Source organism: Cylas formicarius, unplaced genomic scaffold (assembly GCF_029955315.1).
Source record: "Cylas formicarius isolate icCylForm1 unplaced genomic scaffold, icCylForm1.1 PGA_scaffold_10__41_contigs__length_53128322, whole genome shotgun sequence".
Lineage (NCBI taxonomy): Eukaryota > Metazoa > Arthropoda > Insecta > Coleoptera > Brentidae > Cylas > Cylas formicarius.
In genome coordinates this window covers 11,295,225-11,318,077 of record NW_026844214.1, presented here as the reverse complement: position 1 = coordinate 11,318,077, position 22,853 = coordinate 11,295,225, and the positions used below count along the sequence as shown (strand labels likewise).

The 22,853-nt window shown below is 33.6% G+C and overlaps 1 protein-coding gene across 2 annotated transcripts in view; it reads right to left on the bottom strand.

The window, feature by feature from the left end:
• Positions 1-22,853, bottom strand: part of LOC132701002 (hemicentin-1) — a 178,944-nt gene that overhangs the window by 93,385 nt on the left and 62,706 nt on the right. For both annotated transcript variants that reach the window (XM_060668613.1, XM_060668622.1), the window contains 3 exons: positions 21,712-21,918; positions 16,573-16,724; positions 6,704-6,848 (listed from right to left, as the gene is read on the bottom strand). In XM_060668613.1, the coding sequence (XP_060524596.1) occupies positions 6,704-6,848; positions 16,573-16,724; positions 21,712-21,918 (504 nt within the window). The remainder of the gene's footprint in view (positions 1-6,703; positions 6,849-16,572; positions 16,725-21,711; positions 21,919-22,853) is intronic.

The following is a 22,853-nucleotide window of genomic DNA, read 5'->3' as shown; positions in this document are numbered from 1 at the left end:
ATGAAAATTTTTAAATTTATTTTTTCCATTCCATTGCGTCAGTTATATCCTTTATATTCAGTGAGAGGTGGCCTAATTCAATTCCCTCCATTCATTTCAAAATATGTGAAAAATATATGCAGAAGGTGCAGAAGTAATTGTTCCCTAATCTCTCAAAAGTTTATAAAATAATCACTCTTTTGTGAGAAAGGGAAGTCATTCTAAATTTTTCGAATACCATAGTTTCGAAATTCCATAGCATTTATCTTTTATAAAGTGCTTTATAGCATTTTCCTTCTCATAAAATTTTTTACCAGTTTTGAAATTTTAAATTTTGGTCAACTTCATAATCGATAATATAATATACCACAGTATTACGTGAGGGTGGCATAGTACATTTTTTTTGTTAAACTAAACTTGGTGTCCGAGTGTGGCATTAAAAAGAATAATTTTTTAGTGTAAAATTTTGCAAATGTAAAACGCAAATCCAATTCAAGTGTGTAGAAGGTTTTTATTTTCTAATTAAAATCTCAATTTGCTAAATTTCGCTGGCATATCACAAAATCTATAACAACAATAACTTTAAAAAATGTGACAGAAATTTCTTAAAGTCGCTCTGTTTGTTGTGAGTTTAAAGAATGACGACACGAGTCGGCCAGGAAATGAAAGGAAATATGAAAGTGTTGAACTGGGAGGCAAATGTAATTCCGCTCGTAGTTAGGTGCAGTAAGTAAGAGCAAGTATTTCTATTTAGCAACTTTTAGTCTGGATATTGACTTCAAAATCTTAACACGACAAATTTTAGTTTGCCCTATGAAGAGAGAAATACTTGATTAGAGCGAACTGTTTTTTCTGAATTTGTGGTTCCAAAAATTTTTTTAGAAGACATCCTTTCATTCGACGCTGATATTGCTATAGTAGTTATGAAATTTGTCTCTTAGTTAAAACTTAAAAGCACAGAACTGATATTGAGAATATTCTTCCTTTTGCTCCCATGAGCCTGAGTATCAGTTAATCGTATATATTGCTTATATTGTTTATATATTCTTTACTATTTATCATAAAAAGGCTTCGCCTATTTTGAAAGCCATAATTTGCGAAAACACTGTACAAATTATAGACCTCTGATATATAATTGGATACAAAGTCCAACATTGGATTTCGAAATTGCTAAAATTAGAGAGTTAGGCGACAATCTCGTCGAATGTCTTAGATGATAATTTGCTGTTTTTGTACATATGTATTTTTTAATATTTTATAAATTTTGATAAATAATTGGACTGTAGTGGAAAATGGTAATTCTGTTATGCGAAAAAAAGTAAGTTTTGTCAGGTATGTCTAACAGCAATCAAAGCAGAGGAACTCTTTTACAGATCTGCAGGGCATGGCCCGAAAACCTTGAAGTGGGATTGAATGGTCTTTTGCCGTCAAATTTCATCGGATTTTTTTGCGGACATGATTAACGAATTCTATTTTGTTCAACATTCATTGTTATTATTAATTTCCATAGGCGTATGATTATTCAGTTTTCCATGGAATTATAAAGCACTTTGGTCTAACGTACATACATATTAAACATCAAATTGTTCAGTGAAACAGCAGTATGGTGTTTTATAAAGTTAAAATTGGTTATTTTTAATGAAATGGAATATTTTGTCAATAAACCGGAATTCATTAACAATATATTTTCGATTTTAATACCTTCCCATAATAAATAAAATCGATAACGTATATAAAAACATATACTGCGTGTTGAAAATATTCTCAAATAATATTCAATTGTGGTGGGCTGTTAGGGCCTCTTTTACTTTGTCAATATATAAATAGTATACGTTGGAAATTGGCAAATATAGTTACGTACAGAACTCGTAGAACGCTTTCCTTATATGAACGATGAAAATCTGAAACAGAGTGTCTTTTTTTATTTTGTGGATATAAATAACTTTCTAGTAACATTCACTATATTTACTTCCTTAGAGGGCCCAATTTCATTATTTATGTTAAAATGATATTACCCGAAAAATCGAGAGAATAGATAAGAACTGACACTTTATAGATATCTTTATTTTCGATTTACCAAATCCAAATAAATACTGTAGAAAACTAACTAGAAAATTATTTTATATGTTTTGACAGACCACGTAAATGATTCTTTATTATATTTGTTCTGAAGCCAGTTAAAAAAGTGCATTTTACAACACTAATAAATTTGTGTCTCATAATTTTACTAAAAGTTTGTATAGCAATCCTTTCCTATTTCTGTACGGTGTTTGATGGGTGAACTTGGTAGAGGTGAAGTGTGCACTAATGACATTTTGATTAATCGGAGGACTCTAATTATTTATTAAGTAACCGGCTACAAAAAAATGACTTCACGGCTACCGGAATCTGGCAAGGCAACTTGTAATTTTAACACTAAAGCACAGGTAGGTCAATTACCCGTCCATCTACCTGTCCTTCTCGGGACCCTTGAGAATCATGAGAATCTCCATTGGTACAATAGTGCGCTTATGGAATACGGCAAAGACCAAACCGAAGAATCTGGTAGCAATATGTAAATTTTTCTTGTGAACTTTTCAACACTTCAACTACAAGACGCAATTTTTTTCCTAGTTTTTATACATATTTAAATAGTTTACAAAATTTAAAAAAGTAGACAAACAAGATGGCTTTCGAAAAATCGTAGCTGGACGGGGCAATTTCGTATCGCGTAGCGTGAAGTAGCTTTACATTTTAGAAAGCAGCCGCTTCGCAGTTTCTTGTCCTAGACCACTATGGAACTTTCGCAAAATCGATGTAATGTAAAGTGTCTCTCACATCTCGTCGAACTTCAAAGTTACGGCAAACTTTGGTAAATACAAAAATTTCTATAAATATCAACGATTTCCATTGACATTTTCGCAAATATCTCGAGCACTCTGTATGATAGATGAAGCCTGAAACTCTCTCTCCACATAAGTTGTGACACTGTATATACCAAATTATCCCATGTTTTATAGTTTTTCATTCACCCATTTTTAATTTACCCACGAAAACGACAATTTTAAGAATCTTTTTTTTTTACCCAAAATCGACACACCCTGTACATAATCCAAAAAATGACCGTCCTAGAAGTTATAGCCCTGGACCTTCCCAGTTTCCTGGTATATGAATTTTTCCAATAGAGTAAATGGTTTTCGTCACGACGTCGACGTCATCGCGTCTAGATGAAGAGCGAGATACAGCGACTGTCACATGGATTTTTGCAAATATCTCAAGAAGCGTGTGCCATAGACGAAAACCGTAAATACAACAATTATATCTCTTCACGCAGGCTTCATTGCTGTTTAAACAAAATACAAATAATTTTCACCAATTTTGATTTACGGCTAATAATTTAATTTTGAAAGGAACAATTTTTAGAGTCTTTTAGATTTTTGTCCATAATTAAAAAAACCTGTATATAATCGAAAAAATGCTAATAATAATACTTCTAGTGCTGGATCTTCCGCATTTTCAGAATTTCGTGTGATTCAAGAATTTTGCGGATGGGGTGAACAGATTTAAAGAAAATAAATTTTGAAATATTTTAAAAAAGTATTTCTGGATATTTGATGGCACCCAGTTTCATCACTTTAAATGTAAGTGTGGACTTCTATGTCTCTGCCAAATCTGAAGTCGGTAACTGCAATATCGCGAACAATAGGTGAAAACCTTAACAAAATAAATAAGAACTAAAAGTTCAGATTTTCACGAAATTATATATTATGACATGACAATTGTTTCGACAACACCGTGTCTTTATCAAATGTCAATCACATCTGATAAAGACACGGTGTTCTCAATTGTCATGTCATAATATATAATTTCGTCAAAATCTGAACTTTTAGTTCTTATATATTTTGATAAATGGATTTTCATCAAATAAAAGCCACCTCAGTTCAATTTTTGAAAACCCTAAATACAAAGGTTTTTATGCGGGGTATATCGTCATGCAAAACAAACTGACATCCGAAATAAAATCTTTCAGGTATAGTCAATTTTCAATAATAGGGGACCCATTTTTCAGTTTTTTTTGTAATTTACAGCGAAATAAAAATACTTATTAACTCCGCAGCCCCCCCCCCCTTATTACAATAGGTTCTGTCACGGAACCAAGCTTAATATGTAGTCCATAGCTTCAAATTTCGGACACATATCGTGTTTCATAGCAATGTCCAAAAAACGGTAGAAAAACAAAAAAAAAGATGATTTGAGTTTTGAGATTTTCAAATATCTTATGCCCCTAATGGACTGTCAAAAAGGAACTAAATTTGAAGCGTCTAGCTCAAACCGTTCGGAAGTTATCGTTGAAAAATCCTGGAATACAGAACGGAGAACAGACCAAAAATTAAAAAAGTTTTTTTCGACGCTGTAGGACGCACCGTTATGGAGATCTGGAGTTTAGTGAGGATTGCGTATCCTTTGGAAAAAATCGTTTTTATCGACAATATTTCAGTTTAGACAGTATTTCAGTTTAGCAGTAGATTTTAATGTGTTTTGCTAAATTTGGGTGCGCACCCGATTATAATTTTTTGAAAATTCATCTACATTAACCAAGGTAAAGCTTTAAACAAAGAGTTGTAGGTATTCAACTAATTCAAAAAAGAATAATTAAAAACATTAGATAAAGTATACGGTCGACTTGCTTCATTTGCGAATAAAACAAACGCACAATAAAACAAATAGTTGGGAACGTTTTTACAAAAGCAAAAAATAGTTGGAAATGACCAAATAACATTCGTGGATAGAAAATGAATCAAACTGAACGCCGATATTTATTAAACAATTCGAGATAACGATGTATGACTTCCTCTATCAACCTGACATCAAACCGTCAAATTTAAGCATCCCCATACAGAGAACAAATGCATAGTACAATGTTCAAAAATGTTCAGAAGAGGACCGGAAAATACTTTTACAAATCCAAGTTGCTTAGTAAAAGCGTTTAAGTGATTTTTCTCCGAAATGCACCTGAAAAGGTATACAAAAAGTGTATCATTTTAAGTTTTATGGTGGGAGCACTTGTGTGTGCGCAAATTACACTGCATATAAGTACAATTTTAATTATTGACAAGTTAATTTTAGACCATTTGCTTTTCCTTCTCCTCGTACTCTTCCATTTTGGTACTTGCATATTGATTATAACGACCCCATATTTAGATAGAATCATTTTAAATTGTTCAGTTTCCTTTCTTATATATTTTAGGCTACCAACAAGATATCAAGAAACTGTTCTTTCACTTGCATTTATTTTTTTTAGAGAATTTTGCAAGATTTTGTTATTAAATCAAAAAACGCGCAACGAGTGATATCACTGCAAATTAAACATATCAGGAGTAAATTTGATTTGAAAAATGTATATATCAGAGATCGTAAAATAATAAAAAATAAAAAAAGAAACCCGGAGGAGTGGCGAGCGAGGTGACATAGGGTTAAACTTCTCGGGCATATTAAAAGACAACACACAACGGACTGCTTAAAACAAACGACTAATCTAATCACTTAATTGACTATTAAGAGGAATCCAACGATCCGCGACGCGCTAGATCATCCGCAAAATAGTTCACCAAAAATAAATTATTATCCGACCTAACCAGTGCATCCGTTGCCTTTGGAAAAACACCAAAATAGGTTCCTATGGTAACTGTTTAGGTTAGACAATAAACATCTCAAATACTCAAAACGAAATATTAGAGACCACTTAAAGCTAAGAACACCGACATATATATTTCTACTCCCTAATCTAAAATACAGTAATTTAAGATATCAGCTTCCTTACCCACGTTCACGAGCAACTTCAGACGTTTTCGGTACTTTAGTCATGGATTTGGGAAGGATCGGGTGTTTTCGGAAAATTTCAGCCATTCAATTTGGCGTTTGTTTGTTAGTATCAGTGAAACTACTCGTGATGTTTTGCAGAAATGTACACAAAAACTAATGTACTGATGGAAGTATAGTACGGCACCACATTAATAAACTTTTTCGGTCACTATTTTATTAATGAAACTCATAATTAAAATGTAAAATACTGAAATACTGTAACACACCGATATAGTATGCGGAAAATGTCATTTTACCACATCAGTTTCGTTTCTGACGGATCCGGACAACTTCTGACATTTCCGGGACATTACCGTGCGGGTTTCGAAGCAATCGGATATTTTTAGAGATATTACTGCACGACTTTTGGTATGACAATCAATGTATTTGTGTTTTGCAAAAATGTCCTACAAGAATGAATGGCCGCAGGAAAAATATAGTATGCAACACGTTTGGTAAACTTTTTAGTGCCGTTTACCACACTTGTTTGTAACATACTATTAAGGACTTTAATTTAATAGATGCGCCCAAGAGTGTCGAACAAAAACCACTTGAATAAGGATTATCTTTAAAAATCACATATTTTTTGACAGCTTTACTAGGTGCAATAAAGAAGTTAGTTAAATATTTTAGATTGCGGTTATGCCCCCATATTGAAAATTTGAAAATATTTTCCACGGTCCTCTTATAGTCAGTGATGGACCTTTTCTATTAGTCACCCTGTAGACTTACCTAATATTGTACCGTGGCTTTGCATGCGGTTTATTTGTTATAAACCGCTATTACGGAGACAATGGGTGACGCAGAAGACTGTCATACAATACAAAACAATTCGACTCAGCATCAAATTGATTTTACGTTCAATGTCAATTGCAAAACTTACAGGCGACATGAATCCGCCGGCTGTCTTGTGCTGATCCACCAGGAAACCGAGGATTATCTGCGCGACAAACGAGCACCTTGCCATCATCCTCTGCGTGCACGTTCAGGGTTAATATACTGCCCGTAAAAGAAGTGGTCTCCTCTACCTAAAAGTAAACCGTTTAGTACGTAAAATTGATACATATCCAGATTGTTGATTGATAATTATCAACCTTAAAACCGAAATGTCGTTTATACCAAGAAAATGTTTCATGTCAATCTCCACCACCCTATTAAAATCAGAATTTGATTCAAAGTGTATTGAAAATTAATTTAGGTCCGAAAATATTCCCGGGTGCGAAAATGTACCGATCTTTAGACTGACATTTCAAGTTGAAGCGTGATTCTGAATAGTGGCCTCAGGATTGACAGAAAAGAAGTGCAAATATGTAGAATGGAAAGTTGATTTCGTTAGAATAATTAACTTCAGCAATAATTATTATTCGGGTATCTTCAGTAAAGACCCTTGTTACCTGGACTACATATGTTCATATGGTTACTTTTTGATTTTACATTTTTTGAAACTCTTAAAAGTTTCAGTGGATTCAAGCATATAGCTACTAGACATACAGACGCCCTGCCTATACTGACGGTACAGAAACTTATGAAGCAAATATGTAATTTTTGCGCAAGACTTAAAATTTCGTTTGTAACCAATGGCAGCTGTAATGACAAATTCTGACGTGGGTCCGATAAGACCTTGCGGCTTTCAACAAACACCATGACCGCTGACAGATCCTCGATGTTTGGATGCGGCATTTTTACGGCAGTATTTTCTCAAAATATGTCGAAAATCCTATCCTAAGTCTGGAAAAGCAGTGCAGAAATGGAACACCTGCGTCGGCGTCAGTATAATTCTGTAATTAATTTGGCGTTTTTGTTCTTCAAGCCTTTTTATGTAAGCAATTTTTTCTGTAAATCGGCGCAAATCGTTAATTTTCATAGACTCGTAGGTCTAACCTCCACTGAAATAACTTTGAGATGCTGGATATCGCACATGAAACATCTAAGTGAAAAAATGTTCAAGAGGCACCTCCCATAGAGAGTAATTGACAAAAGGGGTATTTCTTATGTTTGTTCTAGTAAAAACTTGTAACTTAAATGCTTTGTTTATATTTCTTCAAAGTCTTGTAGCTATTCCTTCGTAGCTATTTAAGTGAACCTTAAAAGGTAGGAAATTCTGTTTAGTAAATTCACATGTAAATATTTGTGCAAGTCTATTTTCCAGTTTGTTAAATGTCATATATATATATAGGCATCACTATTTCTTTAAGATCGTAGTAGGTCCACATTTGCTGTAATTTCTCGAAAGATCAAATTATACAAATTTGTGAGTACGGTACGGAAATGTTGACACCAAAAATGAAAACAGCAATGGCACAGGGCCACAGACTATTCTGCGACAATAGAAATTACTTAGTTCGGTGTTGCCAGTTTTGTTCGGATTTCAGAGATTGATGCTGCGTTCTTATAAAAATTAATCAATTTTCCAGAAAAATGACGGCAATGTAGCAACTCAGTCAGTTGGGGGGTAACGCATGCGCAAAAGATCCACATCTTCCCTACGAAAACATCATAGCCACCTGCGGCGCATCCATTTTTACCGTAGTAGGACCACTATATTACCTTATAGCTACAAGTACAATTATCAAGTTTTGTATAGCCGTGCAATAGTTTATATAGAATAAAAATTAGCGCGAATTGAAATGCGCCTTCGGTAGAGCATCAAAAAGGAATTAACACCAATTTCAAGTAATACAGTTACAAAGAAGTAGTTTATGTTTAAACAGAACCCATTGTTAGTTCAATGCAATCGAGCACCTTTAAGTTAAACTATTATTGTAACATTAAAAAAAGCAACAGTTCATGAACGTTTCGCAAAACATCCACAGGCTATTTATTAAACACCATATAATTTATTATACCTTGAAACACACCCAACAAAAAACAAAAAAAGACTTGAACATAAAACGTTTCCATTACTATCGCATATTTTGTCAAATTCGGTAGAAAATATCGTTATAGCGCGATAAGCCTTCAAAATTTCCAGATATTCGTAAAGTAATTCAGCTCCGTAACATTAATAATTTGCACACAACATCCTTTCAAATATTTATTTCTTTTTCAAACCAAGAAATGGGCTCGTCGGTTCTGTTGTTTATACAACAGCAAACAAGACCGAGTGAAACGCAATTAACAAAGTTTGATAATTTACTTTAACGAATTATGTCAACGGCTAAACATTTTAGTGGCCAAGGTTCGGAAGTATTCGAGCCCTCTGAGGAATTTAAATCCATGCCTCGGGGTTTGCATTCTCGACGTGCCGACACGAGCAGTGTTTCGAATAAATCGAAATAGATCTTACAAAGATTTCTACTTCCATAAGTTTTCGTCACCCATATTTGCCACGCCGTGAAATCAAAACTGTTGGTTTGATCGAAAAGTTGTAGCACGACAGCCCAGTTACTGATTATAGCTCTTCGGAAAATATTATCGGTTGTGCCAAATTTTTTCTTCATATTGCTACAACGTGGATAATAATAATTTACACAAATTATTTTAATACAGTGCGATATATATGCCTTCAGATCTACCGCTATTGTAACGACTCCTAGAAATATATTTAGCTTATTCATTATTTGAGTCCGAAATTTTTTGGAACCATTTTAAACCATTTGTAATATATTATGCAACAAGTCAGAGAAATGCCCTATTCACGCATCATCTTTTGGGTAAATTTTTGCAAAACAACATAAAAATATTCACTGAGCTCGATCGGTATATAACTGAGTATTGCAGACTAGGGAGCACAAAAGAAATATTATAGAGATAAAAATTACAGCAATGTTTACGCTAGACACGAGATTCCATTATCGAAAGAACTTTGGTGCTTTATATTTAAAAAGCTTTAGCTTGCATTTTTTGAAGAATAGCCATATATGAATATGTTTCTTATTTTGAAACCTAAAGTCACCCCTCACGGTGTTTCGGCATTAGTTTGAGACCCTATATATCTAGCGTGTTACTTAAAAGTATGTACTTAACTCCTGTGGTAATTTGAAGTAAGAAAGTTTATATAAACATGTATCCTACTATGTCTAGTTTTCAAAATACAGCGTGTGAAACTTTCATAAATCAGATTTTTATCAATATTTTATTATTAGTTTGACGATGTTGAAATTTGCCAATGTTATGTGATAATAAGTAGCTCCTTTAGTCCCAAGTAGATTGAACGGTGCCTTCATCGCCAACACCTTTGGAAAAAAATATACGCCACGGAATTCTTTTTAATTTTCATCCTTCCTCAGAATAAGTAACGCAAAAGGAAACATTTTTGTCTCTCATTTAATTTTTATACTTAAAATTTTGTTTTTATTCGGTCAATGAATTTGATTAAGATAATAATTTTTTGAGCTTGTAGACACTATGACTTATGTTCATGTCAACTCTTTTTGTTGATATTGAAAGTATTATCAACTGTTGTAATACTGTTACTTTCGAAACATTCGTGATTTGCGCATTTGACTTACCTTCAAAAATAACATTTCAAACAACTATCACGTTTAGAAGAATGTTGGGGAAAATTTGCCCAAAATATCGAAACTTCCTTATTAGTTTATCCCCTAATTACAGTTCGGGTCAGAATTGCCGCGTAAAGCTAAATGGACTTAAATGAGTTACCCGTCGTGTTTCTGTTGGTAAAAAGAAAAATAAAAAAGGATAACATAATGTGCCGGAAACGAAATTTGTTCTTTCTTTGATTTTACTCCCGGTGTTAATAGAAGCTTGGGACGGAGAAAGCTTTTAAAAAGTTTGTAAATGGAAACATCAAATTATGGGCAAGCGGGTAAAAAAAAGTGAAAGCCAAAGTTTCGTCTAAATTACCTACTCTTTTTATATTGCATCAAGTTAACGAGAAAGCGTGGGCTTGTAATTGCGTTTCGCGCGATAGGATAAAATGGGAAAAGATGGGTTTCATTGACAGGGTCGATTGAAGGACGAGGAATATTTTATTTTACGGGCGGATATCAAAATACGGTGGTCGCTGATGGCACTTCCTCGCTATTCTCTTGGTTTTTATACTTTCCCAAATTGGTGTTCTTTCATGCCGCTTTGCGTTCGTTGAAAATGAGCGCTTACGTGTATACCATTCAACAAATTGCGTTTCGACTTTTACGCTTGGATTCTAAAGTAATTCGAGTTCCTAGAAAAATTTCAACTAGATCATTATTGTTTCAGCAGATATTCTGAAGTCGGTTGGCTTGTATATTCCCATTGCCGAAATGAATTTCAGTGGCGAATCTGTGTACACAAATACACTTTTATCAGAAATTCCTTAAGAATTACCACTATATAGCACTTATAATCTGTTTAATCTTCATTTCAATGGCAAACAAAAATAACATCCAAAAGAGCGAAAGTAATATCATTATCAAAGTTCAAATATATGAGAAATGAATACAATCGGTACAAAATTCATATAATTTCCTACTTTCATTACGACCTCTTAAAAAATTAATCTTATAATTAAAACACAAAACGATATTAATAGATAATATCTAACTTATCCTGAAATATGATATTGAAATTCTATATTTACCAGTCCTATAATAGTATTTTTCTACTCCCATCTGTAACATACTTAATTACCCACCGATCTAGCGTGCGGGAAGCGACACTTTACCACTTCAGTTTCGTTTCCCATTAATCCGAGGCACTTTGGACATTTCCGGGATTTTACCGCACGGATTTGGGAGCAATCGGATGTTTTCGGAGATATTTCCCACACTTTGAAATTTGACGTTTGTCAATTCCGACGGTCATGTCAGTGAATGTATTCGTATTGTTTTGCGAAAATGTACCCAAAAACTAACGGTAGTAGAAAAAGCATAGTATGCAACACGTTCGGTAAATTTTTAACTCACTCGTTTATTAAAAACTCGCTCCGCTCGTGTCAAATAAACGCGTGAGTCAAATGCCGTTTACCGCACTTGTTGCATAATATACTATTTTCTACTCCCGTCTGTAAAATACCGAATTACACAACGATCTAGCGTGCGGGAAGCGTTACTTTACCACGTCAGTTTTGTTTCCCAATCCACTTCGGACAATTCCGCGATTTTACCACATCGGTTTCAGAGCAATCGGATGTTTTCGGAGATCTTTCCCACCCTTTGAATTTTGACGTTTGACAATTCTGACGGTCATGTCAGTGAATGTATTCTTGTTGTTTTGAAAAAATCTAACCAAAAACTAACTGTTGTGGAAAAAGTATAGTGTGCAACACGTATGGTAAACTTTGTAAGTCACACGTTTATTAAATATTCAAATGCCGTTTACCACCATCGTCTATTAAGCACTCGCTACGCTCGTGCCAAACCAAACCAAAAACCTCGTGACGCAGTAGGAGGACACATGGTGGAACACAAAATTCACGGCCAAAATGTTACTGAAATATAAATGTACTTAATTGTCTTACAAAAAGTTTATTTATTTTTACATAAGTCATAAACCGGGTAATATGAAATCTCTCACAGTTTCTATTCTTATTTCAGAGAAAATATACTACAATATGTAGAGTAAATAGCAACAACACACCTCATCAGATAATCAATTTTCTCTAAAGTATAAATCTCAAATGAAATGAACTTGCTAAAGAATGATTCCACATCATTAGAATGAGAAAAGAAATGCAAACTAGAAATTAATAAAATTTTACTTTATTTATCATAGTCATCATAAAACTTATATAATAATGATTAATTTAATTAAAAATCCCGGAAATGTCAGAAATGGCTCGGATGCGTGGGACACGAAACTGACGTGGTAAAGTGACGCCTGCCGCACTTTAGATCGGTGAGTAATTAGGTATTTTCAGACGGGAGTAGAAAAAATTAATTGTTTTCATCCAAGGAGTTAGCTAAATTTTTAGTTTCACTTCTATTGTTTCTGTCATCTACATTTGAGTTTAAAATGTTCGCTCGTCTGATATCTTCTTTCGCGAAAATTCGAATAAATTTGCAATTTTTATCGCATTCCTAAAACGTAACCTTATTTTTGTTTCAGAAAAAGTATTGCTTACATTTGCTTTTAGAAAACTCAATTAGTGATCCCTCATAAAATTACCGCCCCATAAAATAACGTCATGAAACCAGGTCAAAAATTTAACGGTTATGGTAAATTTATTGTAAATAAATATTTTTAGCGGGTTCGTAACTTTATGACTTCGATGTGTCAAATAACGCATTTTTTAAGCCTCCGCGGCGAAACGGGAAAATTTTTCCACTGCATGGGTTAGATAAATTAAATGTAAATAAAATTTTAAAAATTAAATTGGACGCTGCATGCTATGCATTTTCATACATAATAAATAAACATACTTTACCGAATTTGACCATGATTTATATATGCATATGGCATTGACAAACCGATTGGAGGGGCTGTTGGCTGTTCAAAATTTAATAGATAGAAATTTATCAACCTCGATGCACTTTTCAAAATTTTACGTACCATGTGTTTGTTAATATAACAAAAAGGATAATTGCATTGATGGTTCGTTGTATGCTCAGTGGAAATGGCTAAGAGTGATTTCTAATGAATTAAAGCAAAACTGGAAAAGTAATAATGACAAAATAAATTTAAAACGTTAGGAGGTTTCGTTAAGACTATCGGTAGCATCTTAAGGATGACTAAAAATGAGTTTTTCACAGAGTTAAACGTGAAGCCAGGAACCTAGGCTATAGCATATAGCTAGCTTACACATTTTTGCAGCAGGAGAGACGATAATGGAGAAGTCAAGCCAACCCGGCAAGATTTTGGAGAACGATATTTTTTGAAAGACGGGAGTTCTGAGAACAACCTTTCGCCAGGTCAGACCAGAGGGCACCTGCTGAGGCGAAAACCACAAAGGAATTCTGGGGTACAGTATGACGAAATTTGTGAGGGATCCCGATTAATCATTCCAAGGAGTTTACAGGGAATTATAGGTATTAGTATACCGTTTCTTTCTGAGGTTGCAATATATGTATTAAATATAATTATATGCCTCAGGAGATACAATCTCATTCATTTATTCATCCATTCACATTTATGTTCAATGGAATCCGGTTATTTTCGATAAAAGTAATTTGAATTCAGATTACAATTTTTGTGGCATAACATATAACGAAAAATAATATGTAGAATATTTTATAGCAATATGCTCTTTTCAGGAAAGTATAGAGTAACGAAGTGGAAAATTCCGTCCAGCGCCACTCAATTTTGGTTAGTTTTGGTAGGCGCAGGTAAACTTGATGCAATACAATTATTATTGGTGGCTGTTATAAATTCGATGCTAATAAATATGCATTGTTTCAATTAGTTGAATTAGTTTCAATTTGTCAAATTTTTAATGCATTAATATTGTCTTAAGTAAACTCATCGCGAAAAAGAGTTAGGAACGAACAAAAATACTGATTACATATTTTACTACTTAAATAATTCAATAATCAATAATGCATGGTCTTTAACAATTGATTAAGATTGATTAGTTGACTAAACCAAATTATTAATGGAACAATGAGTAATAATACTAAATATTTGAATGAAAGTCGAAAAGTCGGAATGTGAGCTACTTGGTGATTTGGTGTCCTTCGAGAGTATTATAAGAAATTAATAAAATTATGTGGTAGCATATTATTTTGATTTTTACATTAGGGATAATTACACATTACTAACAAAATATTGAGCATTATGTTCTTTTATGATTTCAACTGAGTCGTCGGACCCTTATTTGAATATCTAATGACTTAAAAAACGTATATCGTATTTATTCTTTCTCAGAATATTATTTTTTCTGTCATTAAGCCAGAAAATTCTACTTAGATTTATAACCCTGGAAAAGTCATTTTTAACCACTCCAGTTTATTATACATTAAGCCTTTTGGAGATATTCGAATAGCCCCCGCCACTTTATTTGCTGAAATACAGCGAATCCCATTGAACAAAAAAGATTTAAATTTTTCTCAGCTTTAAAATGATACTGTAACTGTGGTTAATATTGGTATATTTGGTAATTTTAACGCATCAGTATTTAAATTTGCTGTTAATCCGTAAGGTTAACATTAAACGAAAAATACTCCAATAATTGTTCACCATCAGTGAGTGATAAAGTTATTATTTTGAAATGAACATGATTTCATAAAATACGATTACCCGACATTTGCTCAACGAGAAACAAACTATCGACCGATGTGTCCGAAAGACTGGCGTTGGAAAATCCACCATTTTTAATTTATTGCGACAAAGAAAGACAGCAGGATATATGAAACTTTCCAAGGAAAGTCCAGACAGACCAGCAGATATACTTGACACTAAAGTGTAAAATTGCAATTCGAAGAAATTTTCACTGTTTAGAAAATTTTGCTTGCGAAAAGAATAACCGTAGAGCACTTTTACTGAAAAGAGATGTAATTGATGACTGGCGACGAAAATACAGTACCGAAGAGAGCAGAGTTTAAACTTTTTATTTTGATGAAAATGGGATTAATGTGCGTGGCAACCGTTAAAGTGCGTTAACGTAAAGGTAAGAGACCAATAATTGTCCATATTGTCGACTGATTTTGTAATATTGCTAAATAATACTACGTACATAATGCCTAATGGCTCATCTGTTAAAATTTTCTTTTTCGGAACTCTGTGGGAACACCGTTTTTAGTGTTGAATTATAGATAAGGCAATATGATATTCCAAAATTTGTATTAATGTTGTTGAGAATTTAACTGATGGTGCTGTTACAAAAGAAAGTACAGGTCATATTGGCATATTCTGTTTGTGTAATTTAATTAAAGAATATAATTTTGGAGGTTAAGGATTCATGATTATTAGTTGGTATTTTTCACTGTCATTAAAAAGTGATGAATCTGTAATTACAGTTTTGATTTGTTTTTGATATAACTCATATCATATCATATAGTATACTTTGGTATATGTCTGGTTTAAGTATATATAAGTGTATAACTAAAAAACAGTTTCAAATAAATCTATCCCATATTAAACACCGATCCCAAAATTTATTAAAAAATATGTAGAACCTAGTAAGAAAATTTCGAAACATCTATCTAAATTTGGTCTTAAGATTGCTATTAAAACGAACATAAGAATTTGTATAAAGATAAAAGTTGGGATTCAAACTATGCCATTCATTTAAATTCAGAAGTGCACAAGTTTGACGATTTTGATATTTTACATAATCAATCAAAAAGCAAAAAAATAAGTTTGTTGGAAGTTATGGAGATTAACAAATTGAGATATTCGAACCTATTACTTAATGACCAATTGGATTTAAATGCGTCTCCGTTGTTAAATTTAAATTTCTAACCCTACAACGGTAATTAACAATCTATTACTATCTGTTTATATATAGAGGTGTCAAAATATTGTCATATTGTGTATTTGATAAAGGCACGGTGTTACCGAAACATAAGTTATTAAATGATTGTGAAAATATGAACATTTTTTGTTCTAATTTAATTCATTTACAAGATGTCGTTGATGTTACCTTTGAGGTATAGCAGATTATATTAAAAAAAAAGTAATTTAGTGTAAATGCAGCAACTTACCGAAATATACCGAAATACTTCACGAGCGACAAAATTGAACATCGATACAATTTACCTAATTCGGGTCGAACCCATAGCGATAATCCGTTTAGATAACTACGTATTTTCGACCTGACCATATCCTAATTTGTTAATATCTAATATACGGCTTTCCTATCTGGGACTCATTAACCTGCACCCCGACTGGGTTTCCAAGTTGAGCAAAGTTCTTAATGTGCCGTAACTTACTTACCGTTACAACGGCGTTCCTAATAGGCTTTCCATCAAGCACCCATATTAGTTTGGCAGGCGGATAGGAGCCGGACGTTTCACATCTGACTGTTTGCGATTTGCTGATGGACAGTAGATCGTTGGGGGTTACGATTTTTACTTTGTTCGGTTTTACTGCGAAAGAAACAGTTGTTCAGTTTTCGAGCCATTACGAGGAGTTCCGAGTCGGTGTTTCAATGGAAGTGAACGATTGACTACAATGGACTGAAAACGAGTCTTTGCTTTTTATATACCTTTTTTACCATACATTTTCCGATTTTAATACACATAGAAATTGCAACACCCGGTATATGCTTAGCTATAGCTACATGAAATGTAGTAGTGTAGATAATAACAGTCCCATTCCCAGTCTGTTTGCAAAAAAACAAACTTTTTTTTTATTTAACAAAACAATCAGGTTCTACTAATGTTTTTCCTTAAAGACCTCGAACTAATCATATTGAGTCCAATTTGAGCCAAAGCTAAAAACGATGAGAGCAGTACAAACGCGGATTTACCAACCGGTCTGGTCTGTAATGTTAACCTTAAGTTTTCAAACATTTGGCACTAGATGTAGAGCATCTACCACATTATTTTTTTTGTCGAAAAAGGACAAGATTGTAGCAACGGACGCGCCATAGTTTGAAGTCCTTTTGCGGTTTGTAAAAAGGTTTGAAATGTTGAGAAAATATTAAGTTTTCTTGGAATTGAATCAGTTTGTTTTATATTACTTTCTTAAATACTTTACCCAGTTTTTCACAACTGTGAACATATTTTTGTTTCATTAGAGACATCGTTTATCAATGCCTCCTATAAAAAGATATACCGTGTATCGTAAGCATATTGGAAACATAATTGACTGGAATACTACAACACTGATTCAATGTTGGCCTGTACCTCGTCGCCATAGAGTTTGTACTATACTGTTGGTGTTTGTAAATAGAGTGATTGCTAAGAACGGCTCCTAAGATTTAATGACCTTAAACCAGCGCAACGGGTCTATAGATATTACATATTATAATTTCACAATAATTACAATCGTACCGTCCTCGGTCGGTATTGCAATTAACTAATAGAGATAGACAGTTGCTTCTTGCATAAGTGTCAATAATGAGTTCACTGGAGTTAAGAGTTGAATCGGAGTATTTTTAGTAACGAATCATGTTTTTTGTTTGTTGACTCAATGGACAATGGATACAGAAGAGCCCGCCGAAGACGTAGGAAAAGGCGCCAACTTCAATTTTACACGGAGATTGAGACTGTGTTTACTGTAGCAGTAGGTGGCATTAATGTTGAAAATAGGTCACATCCAGAATATTTGTTCAGAAATATGAACTATTAATCTCACCTTAGTAACGTGTAACAACTGTTAGAGAAAAGGTTTTTCCGCTACACTTACTACTTGAAAAAGTATTGGGAAATATCATACAACAATAGGAGGAATTAATATGAAGCGAATATGGAAAAATAATTGAAAATATTTCGAAATATATTGGGTTGCCGATGTTCATTGTTTGTAAAATTAGTATTATTTATAATTAGTTGTAGCTTTTTGCGATTATGTAGAACTCGAGATGACCGGTTACACTTGTTTACACACATATTTTTATTTAATATATTGTCAATATTAAAATAAAAAATCCCGTCGTTTTCTTGAAAGCGTTTATAAAATGTCTACAGTACTTTTGTAAATAGTTGAATTATTCATGTGACATATATATACATAAAATTAAGGTAAAAGTGCATAAATTTTATGATATAAAAGAAAGGAAGTTATTCGCCCAAAAAAGCCGTTTGTAATGTAAACAAAAGTGACCTAATTAGAGCGGCTGTTTGTGACCGCTGTCTGTTCGGAAATTAAAGTTCGCGCTGATTAAACGCTGGAAGTTATAACTATTAGCCTCTAAAGTTTCACTTCGGCAAGTTAAGCTTAGTTTTGATATGCAGGCTTCGAGATTTATTGTTGTTCTAAGTATTTGCCTGCAAACTTTCAAGGTAATTGCTGCACTACCAGTTTGCTTTACGTAATTGTTAATAAAATCAATGAGAATGGTATTAATATCTGAATTCAATTGATTATGCTAGCGATTCAGTGAAGCTTACACTAGCAATTGGAGCCATCATTAGTTTCAATTTGCAACATCAACAGCATATACAATATAATAATAAGCTTACTCTTCCGAAACGTTGAAAACTTTTGTTATTGCTTGCCGATAAGGTGCAGACAATAAAACGGTTTTCTGTGTAAAGGAATGCTTAAAGAACAACAAATAACCTACTAAATATTAAAATGTTGAAATGATGAAATGACATTAAACAAATTAAAAAAATTCAAGCATGAAACTTCTAAATAAAGTGACAGTAAGTCTAATTTTGGAAATTTTTGGAAGTGTTGGGAATATCTTGATGTGAAAAAAAAATAGGGACGAGGTGTGGATTTGAGGATACAGAATATTCGGTAAAAAAGTGATTTTACAAATTTCAAGAGAAATGTTCTTTAAGGTTGTTTGGAACTCATCAATTTTAGAATGTATATTTATACCGCCAAATTATTACCAATTTATAAAGCTTTGATAATCTCATAAATTCTTCCCCGAACACAGTAAAATTGTTCCGTCAGTTCAGTGAGAGAGAAAAATCAAGACACTTTCGTCAAAGTAGTCAATTCAAAATGATACCGTAGGACCAAAAATATAGTGCATTTATTGCTTTGACGTTTTAAGTATCTTACTGTATCTTAACCGCAGACCTTCGCAACACCGTGGTAAAACACATCCCAACAGATGTTTATTTTGCATTAGTAACAGTAATGAATATTTGTAGAAATCTAAAATGTAAATGGACCGTTTTAAATTTAATGAAGCAATAATACTGCTGCGTATATAGAAAAACGCGGTGTGATAACAGTAACAAGAGTGTACTAGACACACATGGAAAATGCATAATAATTCTTCATGCTGGGAATAAAAATGGTTTTGTTTGCCAAAACCATGAAAATATGACCGCGGAAATATTTGAGGACTGGTTTGAAAATAAACTGTTGCCAAAACTATCCCCAAATATTGTTATTGTGTTGGATAATGCCTCGTATCATTCAGCCCAAAATTAGAAAAAATTCCAAATACGTCTTCAAGTAAAGAAGAAATCAAAGAATTTCTGTATGAAAATGATTTATATTTTGAAGAGAGACGAAAAAAACAATTTCTGGAATTATTAAAGAAGTACAGGACAGAGTTCACACTTCATAGCCAAACACAATATAGAACACCTTTTTGAACAGAGCACTAATTAAATTAATAATACTTGAATACATTAATAAATAGTAAATTTAAAGGCGTCATTCTAACAGCACCTATTTAAGAAATATATTTAAATTAGTATTTACACTATCTAATAAGCACAAATGTTAATAGCATTGTTAGTAAACCTCATCATTTGATGCTGAGAATAATGAGAGCCAAAATTAATGCTCTCGGACTATTGATAAGAGATCATTGGGTATTCAGAGAAACTTTTTCAAATAATTTTTCTAAGTAACTTCCACAGGCTACTGTAACACTTTTTATGCACTTCTGGATTCCTCCAGCATCGGTTTTTGTTGAGTCGAACCAGCTAACAATTCGCCAATCACCCTGTTGGCTACTTCAGAGCTCGACTGAAGCTGGCTCGCATTTTACTGTGTGTTATATTGTTTGAGGGGGCGGAGCTAAATGAGTGGCATAAACGCCGTCTCGGATGACTGATTCTCACATTGGTGATAGGTAGAGACCTGAGTCGCAGTTAACATTGTTAGGTTATAGCACTCTCGGATTTTTCGTTGGTAGAAGAATTAAATTGAATTCAATTTTAGTTTTATAGAATAAAATTTTATGTCCAGTTTCGTGATTGTGTTTGGCAACTGCTGATGAGTTTATTTGTCTTAGTCTTAAAGCTGAGCCTAGTTGATATTTTTCGTCTGGTCTCTCTAATGTGTTCTTTGCCGCATATTCATGGAGTGCTGGCATCTCAAATGAGAGATTTTTGGATAAGTGGTAACATTATATTTCTTTAGATATGTGATCAGTGATGTTTTTTATGTAAGGAAGGACAACAGTGCCAAGTGTGGGATTGCTTTCGGCTTCGTTGCTATTGGAAGGTTGTGGTGAAGTGAATTTATTGATGGAACGCTTAATATCTTTAATGTGGAAATTATTAGAGAAGAGCAGAAGTGAGGTATTTTAATTCTGGGTTCGATGACTCTGATTGAGATAGTTTTATGGTTCTGTAAACAAGAGAGTTGACAACCGATTATTTTTGGGACGGATGGTGATGTGGCAATGCATTAAGGTATGGGTCTGTGTGCGTAAGTTTTCTGTAAACACAAGTACCTAATGTTAGGTCTAATTTTCTATTGTAAAGAATATCTAAGAATGGCAGGTTGTTATCCGGCCCAAAAATCATCGGTTATCAACTCTCTTGTTTACAGAGCCGTAAAACTACCTCTGCCCCAGTCATTGAACCCAGAAATAAAACACATTACCCCTGCTCTTCTCTTTAATAATTTCCACATTAAAGAAATTAAGCAATCCATCTTACAAAATACACTTCACCACAATCTTCAATAGTAATGAAGCCGAAAGCAATCCCACACTTGCCACTGTTGTCCTTGCTTACATTTAAAACACCACTGACCACATATCAAAAGTTCTAAAGAAATATAACGTCCTAACCAGATTTACCACTTTACTAGTGTCCATGCAGCCGCCCCGCACACCGAACTTCTTTGCATACAGTTATGTAGTACGCCGCTACCACAAGATGAAATTTAAATTCAGTCAGAAAATAGGCGAATAATAAACTTAATTTAATTATATATTTTACATTATATTTATATTATTTTATACCTTTAAAATTAACACACACACCATTTAAAGTATTTTCTTTTATTGTCCAACGGCGAATTTAAAGCACAAGCTGCAAGAAAATTAAATGCAAAGATACTACTTGCAAAGGCGATAAATTATAGAATGGAGAAACCCGGTACATATTCAAATCCTTCCCCATCTTCCAGCGCATGTTGTAACTCCCAGATGGTTACATCATCCATTCAAGATATATAAGCTACTAAAACATCTAAACTTACAGAAAACAGTTATCGGCACTTCGCGGACTATGTCGCCAGCATTCTCAGAGGAGGAAGTGCGACACTCGAGGCGAGCTCCCTTGAGGTGTCTCGGCACGGCCGTGATAAGCAGTTGATTTACCGAGGTGTGGGAATCTCGACTCGAATCCACCACGCTGTCAAGAATGGAGTCGTTGTACCACCAAGTGAGCATAGGCCGGGGACGTCCTAAAAGTTAAATTTTTGATAACCTAGCGATCGATTATCAATACAGTCGCATTTACATTACAGTTTTTCAAGTACCGAGTTAATATTATTACCGACTTTGAACGGGAGGCGGTTCGACAAGGGTAAGATAACTCATAAACGTTAACGCGTATGGAAAAAAACATATTTGTAAGGTTTAAAAAGATTTATTAACTAAAAATAGTTTCCACGATAAATAGTTATTACAATTTAAATGTTTTTATATGGGACACCCCTATATAGCACATCACCCGACGCAGATAGTTTAATAAGTATGGTCTGTTCATAGATATAAGAAAGCGACCAATTGCTTTTGAATGGGATTATCCAAGGGTTGTCATTAAGATACAATGTAACAAGATTATTACCTAAAGCTTCGGAATTTAAATTCAGGTAAAATTGTGGTCCGTAATAGAAAATAATTTTATACCTACTTGTGTTTAATATTCCTTGGTTTGGTATACTACCTAGTTTAAGTTTATTGGTAATCATTCTTATTTCGTGTGTAATACAGCGTATGTTGAATTGTGTGCGAATTATGCAAAATATGTGCGAGTTTAGTGTATCTCAGGAGATGCTCCCGCCCAAATGTAGAAAACACTATTCTATTGAGACTAAGGAAGTTATAAACAATGCTTATTTGACTCTCATTGAACGTGGTGCCAGCAAGCGAGCATCTTTAGAAGAAACGGCCACATTGACGAAAATTCCAACATGGTATGGAAAATTGTGAATAATCCCATTTCAGCGAGGAAAAAAAGAAGGGATGCTGACATTTTCTCGAGTGTAGATGATCAAGATATAATACGGCGTAAAATTTACCAGTTATACGAGGAACAAAGCGTGCCTACATTAGATATCTTAATTACGAGGCTTGAAATAGATGAAACAGGTGTTAAATGTGGCAGAACTACCTT